The sequence below is a fragment of the Torulaspora globosa genome, chromosome 4, assembly GCF_014133895.1.
Source record: "Torulaspora globosa chromosome 4, complete sequence".
In the NCBI taxonomy this organism is placed as follows: domain Eukaryota; kingdom Fungi; phylum Ascomycota; class Saccharomycetes; order Saccharomycetales; family Saccharomycetaceae; genus Torulaspora; species Torulaspora globosa.
The window spans coordinates 110,462-125,902 of record NC_050730.1 but is presented as its reverse complement, the minus strand read 5'-3'; the positions used below and the strand labels follow the sequence as shown (position 1 = coordinate 125,902).

The 15,441-nt window shown below is 46.1% G+C and overlaps 7 protein-coding genes across 7 annotated transcripts; 6 read left to right on the top strand and 1 right to left on the bottom strand.

Annotated features, from left to right (window-relative positions):
* Positions 1-15: 15 nt before the first annotated feature.
* On the top strand, positions 16-948 carry HG536_0D00710 (SUR7/PalI family protein; the record flags this gene model as incomplete). The annotated part of the gene is made up of 1 exon (XM_037283328.1): positions 16-948. The coding sequence occupies one exon, from the start codon at positions 16-18 to the stop codon at positions 946-948; it is 933 nt and encodes a 310-aa protein (XP_037139224.1).
* A 553-nt stretch (positions 949-1,501) lies between these two features.
* On the top strand, positions 1,502-3,262 carry HBT1 (Hbt1p; the record flags this gene model as incomplete). Its single annotated transcript, XM_037283327.1, has 1 exon — positions 1,502-3,262. One exon carries the CDS (start codon positions 1,502-1,504, stop codon positions 3,260-3,262), a length of 1,761 nt encoding a protein of 586 aa, XP_037139223.1.
* Positions 3,263-4,937: 1,675 nt separating this feature from the next.
* Positions 4,938-6,959, top strand: HG536_0D00690 (RNA-binding protein; the record flags this gene model as incomplete). The annotated part of the gene is made up of 1 exon (XM_037283326.1): positions 4,938-6,959. One exon carries the CDS (start codon positions 4,938-4,940, stop codon positions 6,957-6,959), a length of 2,022 nt encoding a protein of 673 aa, XP_037139222.1.
* A 421-nt stretch (positions 6,960-7,380) lies between these two features.
* On the bottom strand, positions 7,381-8,997 carry SHS1 (septin SHS1; the record flags this gene model as incomplete). The annotated part of the gene is made up of 1 exon (XM_037283325.1): positions 7,381-8,997. One exon carries the CDS (start codon positions 8,995-8,997, stop codon positions 7,381-7,383), a length of 1,617 nt encoding a protein of 538 aa, XP_037139221.1.
* A 1,135-nt stretch (positions 8,998-10,132) lies between these two features.
* Positions 10,133-11,635, top strand: GCR2 (Gcr2p; the record flags this gene model as incomplete). Its single annotated transcript, XM_037283324.1, has 1 exon — positions 10,133-11,635. One exon carries the CDS (start codon positions 10,133-10,135, stop codon positions 11,633-11,635), a length of 1,503 nt encoding a protein of 500 aa, XP_037139220.1.
* Positions 11,636-11,772: 137 nt separating this feature from the next.
* On the top strand, positions 11,773-12,507 carry NNR1 (NADHX epimerase; the record flags this gene model as incomplete). Its single annotated transcript, XM_037283323.1, has 1 exon — positions 11,773-12,507. One exon carries the CDS (start codon positions 11,773-11,775, stop codon positions 12,505-12,507), a length of 735 nt encoding a protein of 244 aa, XP_037139219.1.
* Positions 12,508-12,922: 415 nt separating this feature from the next.
* PSY2 (Psy2p) lies at positions 12,923-15,394 on the top strand (the record flags this gene model as incomplete). The annotated part of the gene is made up of 1 exon (XM_037283322.1): positions 12,923-15,394. One exon carries the CDS (start codon positions 12,923-12,925, stop codon positions 15,392-15,394), a length of 2,472 nt encoding a protein of 823 aa, XP_037139218.1.
* Between the last annotated feature and the right edge of the window lie 47 nt (positions 15,395-15,441).

Sequence of the window (15,441 nt, the reverse complement as noted above, 5' to 3'; positions counted from 1 at the left end):
GTGGAAATTGGCAACATGATTTTTAATAAGTTTGTACATGCGATATCATATCTCTTTCTCATAGGGGCCGGGCTGCTGTGTTTTTTCCTAATTTTGAATGGGGCTAGATCTAGTGGAACGTTAGCGAAATTCTATTGGTTTGAGGCGAATACGAACGGGTTCAACAATGCACCAATCATAACTAGATGGTACAATTATCGGTTCTGCGGAGTGATGGGGGGCAACTTGGTAGATTGTTCGAAAAGTGTAGCCGCGCAGGCGTTTTCTCCACGTGACAACTTCGGAGCGAGCAGTGCGATGCCTAGCACCTTTTTGAATGACAGAGACGCGTACTACTACTTGTCGCGTGTCGGGTGGGCAATGTTGCTTATCGGACTGTTCTTCCTTATTCTGACAATCATTCCGGCCACTGTGATATTGTTCAAGACTGTCACGTCGATGGCAATCTGGTTGACGGTGGGCACCTGGACGTCGCTGTTCTTCATACTGTTGGCGGCATGTTTGTATACCGGTTGTTACGCCAAGGCCAAGAAGGGATTTCATAGCCAGGGCAGACGTGGCAAGATGGGTCCTAGAAACTTTGCGTTTATCTGGACTTCGGTCTTTCTGCTGTTGGTGGACGCAATCTGGGCCTCCGTCACTCTGGGACTTCACCGCAGGAAAAAGTCCAGGGACTCGGGCACGTACGGTGGAGGGTTTCACGATAATACGAGCTCTTCAGAGGGTCACATGGATAAATCGACCTTTAACAGTGAGAAACCTCGCAGTAGAACTTTCTTCACCAAGCTGAGAACCAAGAGGGAGCTCATGCACCCTCATGCTCATTCGCCTACTCGTGACCAGGCAGTGCCAGCTGACGAAGTCGAGTACGAAACGCGCGAATATGCCGTTCAGCAACCGGTTCAGCCGGTTCAGCCAGTGGCGAACGTCAACGAGACCATGGCTTGAGCGGGGCATTTCTAGCTATCACGAGTTGTAATATTTTGGATTACGATACCCACAAAAAGACCAAAACTAATATGGCCTCAGCTGAGAAGCTTGATGCCAGTTCTCTAATTAGGCAAGGGGCTCTAATATTGTTTCCTCTGTCATTTTAATTTTACATTTTAATTTTCATTTCACTGGGCCTGGCCTGTACAGGGAAAGAGAGTAATATATAATCAATTTTACTAACGTTTGAAAACCTATTAACGTTCTCTTCGTAAACAGTAAATTCAACCAACAAGAGAAGAAAGACAATGACCGTGAGAATTATCCAGTAGAGGCTTTCGAGCAATATAAGAAAACCGACACTGCACAGAAAGAGGAAGAAGAAAAGAATACAGGATTCCACAGTGTCGAGAGTTATAGTCGCTTGCTTGGAGAGGGACAAAACGTTGGTGAAAGAAACCCCGGGTCTTCAGACAGTTCCAAGCACGGCGGTAATCCTTCGACCAGCACGACAAAGCCTGTAGAGGAAACGCTGTCAAAATCAACTACCGATCCACATGTTGTCTCCGGGATGTACAACATGAATTTGGGAGAAAAGACCGATATTAGAACTGGTATCAGCAAGACCTCCGCCCTCAATGATGAACCACTAGAGTCATATATTCCTGGTGTTGGTAGGAAGAACCGCTCCCCAAGTGCGGGAATGACTGGTGATTACAGTCAGGCGAGTGAAGCTTATCACCCAACAGCCGCTCAACACCCCCAGGAGAAGAATGAGCCCCTGGAGTCATATATTCCAGGCGTTGGTAGAAGAAACCACCCTCTAGATCCTGAGCTGGCGAAGGAAGGTAAAATGGGCCATTCTACAGGCGCTCAGCCACACCTTCCTGAGAGTACCTCGAAGGGCTATGGTTCGGAGCCTCACATACCCGGTTGTGGTAGGATAACTGAACCTCCACAGCACATGAAGAAGTGTGCCTTCAATCCAAACGAAATGCTTGCTGCAAAAATGGATTCTCAACACATGGCAAGTTCTCAGACCACCACAATCCCAGGCTTTGAATCGGAGGGGAAAACCAGAATTCCAGGCACTGAGACTTCGAGACAATCCTATCCTTCCGAAAATGATTCGATTGATCGTGAAAACCTTCCAAGACCGGCTCACGTAAGCGAGAGTGCAAACACTGGCGTTAACGCACCCGCTCGTAGAGATTCCAGAAAACTGTCCGACTTCAACGAGCCAAGCGATTTTGACCGGAACGCACGCCGTGCCTCTAATCGCCAGGACAAATCTGCATCGGATTTCCCAGCTCATACATACGATACCTCAAAAGACAATTCGGTTGGCGGCAGAGCCGACGAACCCGGCCGTCAAGGGACAAAGGTGGCTTCTGGGGCCGCTGCTACTCATGAATCATCTCATAGAAAAGATTCATCCACCTCTGGCCCTAAGATATTCGGCAAGGAATTACATTTTGGTAAGTCCTCTCACTCACAGAACACCAGTGAGAGTACTTCACACTCTGAATCGACAGGCCCCAAGCTTTTCGGTAAAGAGATAGGTATCCACAAATCACATCATGAGAAGGACCGAGACTCCGAGGGAAGTTCGCATTCAGGTCCAAAAATATTTGGTAAAGAATCGAATTCTGGTAAGGAGCAGCAAGAACGTAGCCATGAAACCAATGTGGCTAGTGGTCCCGCCGAAGCTCCAACCGGCTCGGAGCATACCACTGGAACGAGATCTGGCGGAAGCGTTAGTGGCGGCGACAGGAGGGCTAGCACGGGTTCAACTGGTGACAAAAACAAGCTGTACCCTTCCAAGGTGCCTACAGTTGAAGACCAGCCGGTCAAAAGAAATGCGTCAGACTCAGGCGTTAAGAAAACTGATAGGTCATTGAGCATTGGTTCTGAAGAGGCCGGCTCCTACGCCAAAAATATTGGCAATATGCCAGCTATGGTTGATCCTCGTTTCCCAACTTATCGTCACAAGGAGGAAACGACAGCTACAATCGGTGAAGGAGGATCCTACAAAGTCCACTCGGAGAATATGACGGAAAGAAAAGTGTCTGTGGGCTCTCAGGAGAATGAACCTCATGAACCCGGTTCAGATTCGCGCGGCACTGACTTATCAACTGGAAGTCATCATACGGTTTCTCATGACCAAGAACACAAAGAACCAATTTTTGAATACGGTCCTGAAGCCGTTCCACGTTCTCACCAGCAGAAGGATATTTCAGAAGAAGACAAGGGAGAATCGCATCAAGGGCATTCCAAACCTGGTATTATTGGTACCATCAAGAATGTAATTTCTCACCATAGTAACGAATGATGATTTTATGAACAGGACTTTTTTTTTTCAAAATTTCCGGTATCTTTTTATGAGTTATGTTTAAGTTCTTACGTATCATGTATAGTGATGTCAGAAGTATGCATGTTTCCAACTTAGCCTCTGCCTTTTCCTTTGATGAAAGAACCTTCGGCATAGGGATTCTCGGTAATTCACATATAAGTCAACAAATCTTCATACACTTCAGATTCTCCTTGAAATGACTATCGGTAAAGTTAGCCCATCATGGTACACGATAGCCGCCGAAGTGCTTCAGACTTCAGAACTCGCCTCACGCTGCATATAAAAAGGCGCGTGTCTGGGAACAAAAGACGACACATATACTTGAAGATAATATCGAACAACAATGTCTACGAACGAACGCAAGAGTAGCGGCGAGTGGGCCGCAAATGGGGCTAAATCCAAACACACGGTTAAGAAGAGACAAGAAGCGAAAAATTGTGTTGTAGAAAGGAGCTTTCCCGCCGACATTTGCAAGAGCGATAGAAAAGATTTCAGGTTTAAGGAGCCACAAGTCGATAAAACGCGGAAGAGATCTGAGGGAGCGCAAAAAGTTGACAAGTGTACGCAGACTGTATCTCTTGTGAAAATCCAGCTCGAGAAGTTATATCATAGTTCTCCAGAAGCTCAGAACTCACCTCGTGCTTTCCATGGTTCATTTGCTGACGAAGACCAAGTGAGAGATCATCTACTGATCAAATTGAGCAAAGAGCTGAGAGCCTTATGCAAAATACAACGTCAAAGCTCTTCTAACTCGCTGGAAAACCACGAGAAAGGGGCAGAACAGCGGCCCCGTATGCCAACATGTTGCAGAAAATAGCCGCCAACTGGCTTAAAGACAGGCCGTTACCCTCTTTTAGACGGTTCCTGAAAAGGAGTCACAATCACTAACCACGAAGAGCCACGTTCTTTTGCGACGGTTGAAACAAGTCAAATCAAGGACCCCTCACAAAAACCACTGTCTACTCTGTCTTAGGACCGCTGACGACATCAATTTGAGACGACAGGCAACACGGTAAACCGCCTGCCTTGATCGAAGAAGCCATCTTACAAACCCGGAAGCAGGTGCCAGGAGCTAGACTCTCATTTCCTGACTACCAAACGTGTCTGCCCTTGACCGCTTGGCATTGTTTTTCTTCAAGTGTCGTTAAGGTTCGCGAAGTTCTTTCTTGGCAGCCATCCAAACGTTAACAAAATTACCCAGCTTCTGTCACGAGCCCCTTGAGTTGCTGGAAAGTACCTTGCCAGTGGTCGTATTGTTTTATTGCCTCACTACGCGGTTCTCTGTCGGACGAATATCTGAAGCGAAAGAGAAAAACAGAGAAAGGAACAACTCAAGCACACGGGAAAATAAACACAAAACAGATTAACAACAAGGAGGGGAACGTTCAAAAGTGATATAGAGATTGACTGGCTGGACGTTCTATTGAAGGCAAGACTTGATCGCGAAGAGATAACTCACTTTTCGTTGCAGGCTTTAACCATCTTTCCAGGCTTATTATTGAAGAAGTAAGCCCTCGCTATTGTTGTGTATTTCGAAAGCGGAACCAGAAAGGCAAGAAACGGAATAGACAACTCAGAACGCTCTATATCTAACTGGGACAGTATCATTTGAAAGCAAGAGTAAGGTTATTTTATAGAGTCCTCCCTTTTCCCTATGCCTCTAGTTCAAGAAACCCGTCTTGTGGAGAACTCGGGATATTTCACTCAGAGAGATTTTACAACCAGTAAAGAGAACACAGGTCATAATATTTCACCAGGTCATCAAGCTGTCTTGAACCTGGACCACTCAAACAGCGAGACAAGCATACACGGCACGAACTCCATTAATCAAAAAATGCATTCCTCGAACTCACATCTGCCTCATAGCAATGAAGGAACTTCACCATTGCATTTAGCCTCTATGCTGCACAGCTTGCCATTGACTAGTATGATGCACTCAAATATCCCTCAACACCATCAAGACATAATGCAAGGTTCATATCTCCTGATATTGAAAAACATTCCTCATAATATTACTCTGAGAGAGAGCTATGCTATTTTCGCGCTGGCCAATGGCTTGAGAAACATCGAGCTGGTGAAACGGCGCAAGGATTCAACCTCGGAGAATTTTGAGTTCTCCATCGTGGCAAAGTTTGGGTCCCTGCCATTAGTAACACATTATGCATCCATTTTGAGTTCGAAAACTGACATATTCGGCCCAAACTTTTCATGCGCTTTATATGTCGAAGTAATAGATGAGACAACCAACGAGCATGTGCATTTCGAGAAGCCCAATTTCAACGTTACTCATTCGCATTATCAAATATCGGCTCCTATTGCTCCTACTACATCGGCAGCTTCAATGCAGCATCACCAGCAACAGCAGCGCCATCACCAACAGCAACAGCATCAGCAGCAACAGCAGCAGCAGCAGCAAGCATCTCCTGTCTCATCCACTTCTGGCAGGCCAAGCTTGTTGCCAACAAGATCTAGATTTTCATTCAATGACCCATTTTCCAGCGAAACGAAGCAACAAGTGAACGATCAACAAACAAAGATACAGCATAATTCTAGTTCTGCTTTGCCTCATAGCCGTTCTAATCAAGAGAGCTCTTCGACTGATGTAGGTAAATCATTTTTGCTGATGGAGAGTGATGACATTAATGATAGCATATGGGGTTCGAACGTAATGCCTTCCAGTATGAATGGTTTCTCAAGTACTCCACAGCCCTCTACGCCAATTCTGGAATGGGGTACCACAAATAGGAAGCCAAGCTCTTCTTTTTTTTTGCCACAGACGAGAAGTTCCACTGGCCAAGCTACAGTGTCACAGACAATTGATGTAACTCCATCACTTCATGGACTTGCAGGAAGTACACCATCCAGTGCTACGATTTCTACGCCATTCAATATAATGTGCCAGGTCTCAAATAGCGGGCAATCGAGCATGCCGAACGTCATCGGCGGTTCTGAAATTGGTTCCCTTCAAAGAAAGCATAATATTTACATGAATTCGACTAAGCAAGATCAGCAACAGCAACAGCAACAACAACCACAACAGCAGATGCCATTGCAAGAGCATTCTGTGTCAACGTCTCAGACTGGAACACCGCAGAAAAACTCTCAGGTTAGAGGGGGTATTGGTAGGAATACTCATTCAAGTAATGGCGCTCAGAAGAATAGCATATCCAACCCCTCGTCGTCCACCAACGTGGCTGGTTCCACCACAATTTCCCAAGCAGATTTATCTTTATTGGCAAGAGTTCCACCACCAGCTAACCCGGCAGATCAAAATCCTCCGTGCAATACACTTTACGTCGGAAATCTTCCTCCCGACACGACTGAGCAGGAGCTAAGACAATTGTTTTCAGGGCAACAAGGTTTTAGACGTTTATCATTCAGGAATAAGAATAGTAATGGTAATGGTCATGGGCCTATGTGCTTCGTTGAATTTGAGGATGTTAGTTTCGCCACAAGAGCTTTAGCGGAACTTTACGGTAGCCAACTACCTCGTGCTAGCGCTAGTAACAAAGGCGGCATAAGACTCAGCTTTTCAAAGAATCCGCTAGGCGTAAGGGGTCCTAATAACAGAAGAAACGGGAGCAACACGTCTGTTAATAATTCTACGGGCACAAGCAGCGGTAATACATCAGGATTCAATAATTATAACTACCCCACTGGTTTCAACAAAGTTTGATCTTGAATGAATTGGCTCTCATGACTCATTGTATTCATTATTTCGGCACCTTTCAGCGCGAATGTCTACTCAACTAAAATTATTCCTTATACGGTTCGAAGCCATGCTATAGGAACTCAATTGTCATATATCGCATCTTTTAATTCCCGGTGGTTATTCACTTCCCTTTGCCTGTAACAATATTATTCTGAATTTCATTCCTGGGCCAGTTATTTTCCTCGTGACAAGATCATCAGTCGATAAAGATGATATCAGAAGGACCATCCCACTTGCTCAGATACAATACTAGCTCAATGTCTTCTCATTTTTTTATCCCATCGCGACCACTTTATCAACATTGATTGTGTATATAATGTGAACTTATGTTTGTACTACGTAAAGATCTATCTTTAAGCACGAGATTTCGTTCTTAATGGCGCGTTTACTTCTGACTCGATGCGACGGATGCCAAGTCTGTATGAGTATCTTCTTTCTTGATTTGTTGCCCTTGTGGATATGGAGTTGCTTGTGAGGATGCCAACGACGATGAGGATTCACTGTGCTTTCTTTCTCGTAAAAGCTTCTCTCTTAGTTTCAAATCATGAGCTTTCTTCTCGAGCTCTAGAATACGAGCCTGAAGCTCCTTAGCTGACTGGGCCTCCAACTTTTCCAGTTTTTGCTGCCTTGCGATAATCCTTTCATGTCTTAAAACATAAGGTACAGTCTCGGAGATATTTCTCAGCTTACTTCTTTCAGGGGCGTCTGCCGCGTTCAACCTGGGAGACTCTTGCTTTATCGTTCTGATGATCTCCTCATTTTCATTCTTAATCGACTGAGAAATTTGTCTTATTGGTGAACTATATTGATCATCATCGGGCGATTTCAGCTTTGGAGTAGCAGGTAATTCAGATGATAGCGCCAATGATTGAGAAGATTTGAAATGTCCGGTATTGACCAAAGAAGCGAAATTACTTAAACTTGGTGCATTAGATTCTCTGCTTTTGGTGACGGTGTCTTTCTCGATAGACTCTGCTTCAGAAACAGAAGATAACTTTTCGGCTCGGTAATTCTCGTAAAGTAAGTTCTGAGTTGTGTCCTTGAATTCTTGTAGATGCGATCCAAATAGTACGTTCTTCAGTATGTGCAAATCTGACACTCGTTCATCATTGATCGAAACGGTGCCCCATGGATATTCTCGGACGTAATAACCATTCTCATTTTTGACATCTGAGCATACGACAGCAAAGGGCTGCAGATTTGCTAAAGCCTGGTTTTCCTCTATAGTTTCTAGGTCGTCCTCTTCGGGATCAACCTCAAATTTGTACACCGGGACGTGGAACCTTTGGATGTCATCCATGATATTCTTCCTAAACTCGTTCAATTCTTCCTTGGTGAAGGCATCTGCTTTTGAAATGATCGGCAAAACATTTGTGTATCGCGAAATGCGTTTCATAAGTTCTATATCAACTTCTCTCAAGCCATGGCCCGTAGGTTCGATAAAGTAAAGAGCAATATGAACTCTCGTATCCTCAAACCTGGGATTTCTTCTGATCCGCGTCTCCTCAGCAAGAACGATGTCGAACTGCTGTTCCAGATACATGGAGATCTCCTCAAAACACAGCGAGTCATCCAAATTTTCGCCTATGCCATGGGCAGTGACCAAGTTGAACAGTATGACTTCGTCTTCCTCCTGAGCCGGATCGTGAGTATTCTTCTCTGCAGACTCCTGAAGACCAATCTCAACAGAAGTGGACGTCACTGTAATTCCTGGTTCCAGTTCTGCTCGGACGGGATCGAAAGGTGACATGTAAGATGGGATACCGTTTTTCGAATTGAAAGATACAACTTTTGTAGGCGACACAACTCGCACGTTAGGAGAAATCTCATACGAATCCATTTGATTGTACTTGTGGGGAAAAACCTTTGATTCTAACAGATTATTTGCAAACGTTGTCTTACCAGTACCGGACGGACCGCATAGGAGCATGGTATATGTAATACCACGCCTATTTTCCTTCTTTCTGCGGAACAAGTTGGGCGGTGGAGTAGGATCCGGCATGGCCAAGCAAAGGCGGGCAATATGGAATCAATTGACCTCTAGATCCCAGCAATCGTTGCGTTTACCTCGCGTCGCATTTATAACAGATCCAGTACGCCTTAGTCTTGAACAGCTAATTGGGAATGCTGGGGATTACCCGGGTTAAGCTGTCCGACAACTGCGGAAGCCTCGGACGGCCAGATCTCACGAGCGGCGCTACCATTCAACCTAACTAATCACTTATTGCTAGCCGGGATCGCATTGTCTGTCCTCCGTAAGACCTCTAAACTTTGGCGCTGTTTCAGCAGTCAATCGTCATGTTATGATCCAAAGAGAGGGTTTTGGCAGATATTCAACGGAACAAGCGCTGCCTAGCAAACAAGCAAGAGTGAGTTTGGCTACATCTAGAGCCCAGAAGAAGCGCGTCATCGGAGCCATCACAATGACGTAACTGCCTATATCGAGTGGGTCCGCCCGTAGACAGAATCGTGTTATCACCGAGTTGATGGGCCGCGAGAGGATGGGGAGGTGTCGCTAGTTGTATCGGAAATGATTCGCCTTTACGGAAAAGCGAACGCACATGTTGCGTGCGGATCCGACAAGGGTTCCGGCATCCAGCAGATCCAACCAGTAGGCCCTGCTGAACAAGATCCACCAATCCAGGATCGCTTCTGGTCAAATATCGCTGGCGCTGCACATCTTAGCACCATCATCGCGCTTTACGAGCCTATACGCTTTTTTCACCGGTTAAACGAGGCCAGCGAACAAATTTGATCAAGCTACCTCCTGGCAGATTTTGGTCATTTCACAGTAAAGGAGACGTGAGCTCAGCGAGAGGGTTTAGTGAGTCAATTAAAGGGCCTCTAATACGCGACTGGCAGGGCAATTTTGCAGAGGTTTTTTTTTTTTTTCCTAGCAGCCTTTGTTGCGTTCTTCTTTTATCGCATTTGGTGAAAACCAAAAAAAAAATACTGAGGTAGTAGCCACGTTCGAAGATACGAATTGTAAAGCTGCTAGGAATCGAGTTAGAGTAGCCGGCTTTCAGTTTTCGTCTACGCAGTGGTTGAGCAGTCTTCCGCTCTAGCTTCAGTGGTCCGAAGCCCTTTCTTTTCAGTTTATTTTCCATCCTATTTGCATTTTCTAGATTGATTCCGTTATGAGTGAACTCGATTTTAGGTCTCTTTCGAACCAAGTGATCTCGGGTACGGGTATGATGCACCATCAGACCAAGCTCGATGTGTTTATCATCAGGGCTTACAAGTTACTCTCGAGCGGGTCGATTATAAACAGCAATACTCTACAAAGCGTGACGAACTCGCCGCAGACGACATCGGCTACACCCGCGGGATCGTCAGCCACAAACGTCAGCAGTAGCGTGTCAAGCCAGAACGGCGGCAGCGGGAATAACAACGTGAATACAACCAACGGAATGGGACCCAATAACAGCATTCGATACCAGTATTCGCAGCTGTTTGGCAAGATATCGAAGCTGTACAATGCGACCATCTCGACGGGGGCGATCGACGACCGATCGACGTCGCCGAAGTCGGCCATAGAGCTGTATCAGCGATTTCAGCAGATCATAAAAGAGCTGGAACTGAGCTACGAAGTGAGCCCCTACAGCAGATATTTTCAGAGGCTCGATCAGGGCCTGTGGCAGATAAGAGACGATGTAGAACTGAAGTCCGATAGACTTTGGGATTTGGTATCGGCAAGCATTTTCTCTACGTACGATCCCAGAACCGGCCAAATTATCACTCAGGGACGCAGGAAAACAGGTGGCTCTCTGGCGGCCTCTACCAAAGGCTCACCGACAGAGCTGCTGAATAACACCGGCAATAACAGCAGCACGATAAATAAACCACAGGCCAACATGGCCGCGCGCAATGAGACAGTCAATCCAACACTAAACAGCATGATGATGGACGCGTCCCTACCGCAGCAGCTGCAAAGAAGGCTCCAGACCATATCCCAGGACATAAACTCAAGGTCGTTGAACGGCTACTATACACAACCAACAAGTCCCGGTCAAGGCGGCGGATACGGATTTGGTCTTGATAATGACGCAACCCTGTACAACCCGAGTACGTTCAGTAACACAAACGCGGGGACTTCCTGGAAGAGGAGGTCTTTGGGATCACTGGCAGAGAATGCCCTCGACGATGAGGCAGTTGAAGAACTGCTGCAACTCACCAATACCACGAAGCGGCAAAGAACAGAGACTCCGGTGAACTTACACAACGCGGCAACGACCGGAGCCGTTGCCAACGCAGCAAATAATCTCAAAACAAGACAAACTAATGAGCATACTTCTGGGCCGATTATGAACTCGACTGCGACCAACGTCTCACGCAGCGCCACAACAATACCCCCTACAATGAATGACTTCACAAATTCAACGGCCACGAACAACACCATGAACCCCGTTAACGATAACTTAACTTTTAATGACAGTATGAACAATGCATTGGTTGCTGGTGATACGCTGGTGCGACAGCTTAAGGACACCTACGATACGCTAGTCTCGGAAAAGAATCAGCGGATCATTCAACTCGAAAGAGAAGTGGAACTGCAAAGACAGGAAACTCAATGGCTCCGCAAGATGCTCATAGAAGACATGGGGTGCGTCAGGAGTCTTTTGAAGGATCTTAGAAGGTAAATAGCATCTTATATAGCGGTAAATGCAAGTTGTAATCTTATTCAACTCGCGTTACCCAGCTCGAAGCCTGGGGGAATATAAGGGACAACGGCTTCTTCTATGCTGAGTGATGCCATTGAGAGGCGCTCAAGGGCAAGATGTCGTTGCTCAAAGTTGTATCATCGAAGCTGGCAGCGGAGATTGACCAAGAATTGATGGGTCCGCAGGTTGGATTCACCCTGCAACAGCTGATGGAATTGGCAGGCCTCAGTGTCGCACAAGCAGTGTCCCGCGAGTTCCCCCTTGATAAAGCCGGCGTCGACAAGCACATATTCGTCATCGCCGGGCCCGGGAACAACGGCGGCGATGGCCTTGTCTGTGCCAGGCACTTGAAGCTGTTCGGTTACAACCCCATCGTGTACTACCCGAAGAGAAGCGAGAGGAACGAGTTTTACAAGCAGCTGGTTAACCAGCTGCGCTTCTTCAAAGTGCCCGTGCTGTCGCAGGACGCCGCCGGCGCAGACTGGCTCGAGTACCTGCAACCAGAAAAGACTCTCTGCATAGTCGATGCCATCTTCGGCTTCAGTTTCAAACAGCCTCTGAGAGAGCCCTTCAAGGGCATTCTGCAGCAGTTGCACGAGCTGGAAAACAAGGTACCCATCGTCTCCGTCGACGTCCCCTCCGGCTGGGACGTCGACGAGGGCCCCACCACAGAAAACTGCATCAACCCTTCCGTGCTTGTGTCTCTGACGGTACCCAAACCGTGCAGCAATTTCCTCAAAGAGGGTAGCGCGCATTACGTAGGCGGGAGGTTTGTCCCTAGAGAGTTTGCCAATAAGTACGGTTTCGACCCCTTCAACTACCAGTCTACCGATCAGATACTCAAGTTGTAAGATTCAAAACAGTATACATCTATATGCAGGCCGTGCATTGGCCACATCGAGCACCAAGCCCATCTCCAACCACCGGTTAAATAGCCACAAATAACCAATTTGATTTACTGACACTTTGAACTACCGTCGCCACGTGATCTGGCGCCGTCTCGCTGACGTTTCGTCGTTTCTTCTTCCTGGGGCAAAAACAAAAGCAATGAATAAAGAAAGGCAAACGCCAAACTGGATGAGGCGATTCAATTGAATAGCGTTGATATACCAAGGTATTGTTGGGCAGTCATTGGTAGACGACGGTTCTGGTGGTGAATCAGTAGTCATTGGCTGGTCATTGCAAGTTTGAGCGAAGGCAGTCCTGGTTGAAAAGGGTTTTTGGGAAAGAAGAGCGAAGCTCATTGGAAGCGACTCATAGATAGGTATGTCGAGGGCCAATGGTCTCGATGGGGGTGTGAGCTCTCGAGGAGAGACTGTCGTCCGGGATACAGAACCGAGGAGAGTTAAAGCCTATGTGTTGGAGAATAACGAATGGAAGGACACCGGAACTGGATTTTGCATCGGTAAAGTGGACGGGGAAGATGGGGAAGGCGGCTCGAGGGGAGCGTTTTTGGTGGTTACGAATGAGGAGGCTTCGCGAGAGGTGCTGCTCCGGTCGCGGTTGGAGGGCAATATTGAATATCAGAGACAGGAAGAAACGTTGATTGTTTGGAAGGATCTGACGGGCAAGGACATAGCGTTGAGCTTCGAAGAGAGCATAGGATGTGATGCGCTATGCGATTTTATTGTAGAGGTGCAGCGGAACCTGGAGTCAAACATTTCGTTGGTGGCCGTTAAGTCCAACGAGAGTGGGATTGGCTCCGTGCATGAGATAATAACGGGTCCTGTGTCTTTGCCTTCCAGCGATCCCAAGCAGGATGAGAAGACGCTGATGAGTGCTTTGAGGATTCTTAACGAGAATATAGCGTTTGAGTTTCTGAAAAATGAGACCGTTGAGTTCGTGTTGGAGTCGAATTATATTGGCGTTTTGATAAACCATTTCCACAAAGCGGAAGCAGAGAAGCTTCCGAGAGATCTGCTTTTACTAGGTAGTTTGGTCAAGACGCTGATCCTGTACAATCAGAGAGATATACTGGAGAAAATGACGGACGATGAGAATATCGTAGGGATTGTCGGGATCCTAGAGTACGACACCGACTTTCCAGGCTCCAAGGCAAATCACAGGAAATGTTTGGAGGCCTATAACCCTACTATCAAGGAAGTAATACCGATCCCAAACGAGGAGCTGAAGGATATTGTCAAGAAGTGTTTTCGCTTACAGTTTTTGAAAGATGTTGTCCTTGTACGGTTCTTGGATGACCACAATAATAGTTTCATTCTCGAGATTATCTTAGATCTGCAAACGTGCATCATCGATTTCATAAAAGTCGGGCCTTTCCTAGACACTTTATTCGCACTGTATGATGAGAGAGCCGCGGAAGAAGTCGACGAGACCCTTATTGAGAAACGTAGAGATGGCATAAGGTTGTTGCATCAGTGTGTTCAAACATCCAAAAACCTAGATATGGGAGATAAAGAGAATTTTTACCGCACTTTGATTAAAAAGAATCTCTTCAAGGTTCTGGACTATGCATTTCATAAGGAAAGAGAAAGCAATTTGAGGATTTTGGCCACCGACACAATCGTAACAATAATAGAATATGATATTCTTCTGATTTCCAATGTTCAACGCAATGATCGCTCGCTTCATGAGTTGGACGAGTCTAATGGAGGGGTTGTACTGGATAGCATGAATGATGTCGCTCAGGGGAAGACAGAAAGTTTTGATGTTTCGCTATTACTAATATTGTCGACAATTCTTCTGACAGACAAAAGCCCCGGCATGAGAGAACAAGTTAGTCAAGCTCTAAACACGCTACTACACCCTGAAGGCTGTTGCCCGGGAGCGAGCCCGGGAGACGGTCACAATGGGAACATGGATCTTATGCCAGATTCGAATTACGAAACGCATGTGGGCTGCAATGGCAGTATGATGAATGGTGACGGTAGCTATACAGATTTCCGTATGACTGAATGTTTCACAGAATTCTACAGTCGAGTGGCTCCGATTCTATTCAAGCCGCTAATGGGCGCTAAGGTACAGAGCGTGAACGATGAGAACCTACTTATTCATTTGGTAAAACTGGTATCTTTCATTTGTACCGAGCATAATCGCCGCATGTCCAGGGAGTTCATATTGGAGAATCAAATCTTAGAATCAGTGAGCCAATTAATCGAGCCTTGTCACTCATTACAGCTAAGGTTGACTGCAGTGAGGTGTTTCAAAAACATCATGTGCCTGGACGATGAGTACTACCACAGGCACATGATATCTAACAAGTTATACGGACCAATATTTTCGTTGCTCCAAGAAAATTTGAATAAAGATAACCTAGCGAACTCTTGTGTGCAAGATTTTTGCAAGATTATATTGGTGCACTGTTTAGCGACAAGAATGGATGTCGACGGACAACAACAAGCAAGCTATCGGAAATCAAATTTTACATTGTTGAATAAGCACCTCTTCCAAGACTATGGGGAAACTATACATCGTGCGAATCACATCCGTGTTTTCAATGAACTGATCGAATTTTACGAGGAGCAGTCAGCATTTGAAGACGGGAAAATAGATGACAAAGAAGACATTAGCATGGATAGTAATGGCAACGGGAACTCTCACGTAGCGTTAGATGATGAAAATAAGGCATTCAAAAGGCTTCGGTCGGAGCCTGATATTCTCCCTGATGAGCAGCACGAATCGTTTGTCAACAACAATGTGAATTTTAAGAAAGTTATTGATAAACTGAATACAGTTGAACCCCCATCGGCGATGCTGGGTGAACTAATGAGAAAATAGCATATATAGACTTATATGTGTGTAACAATATAAATCGAAACGTATCA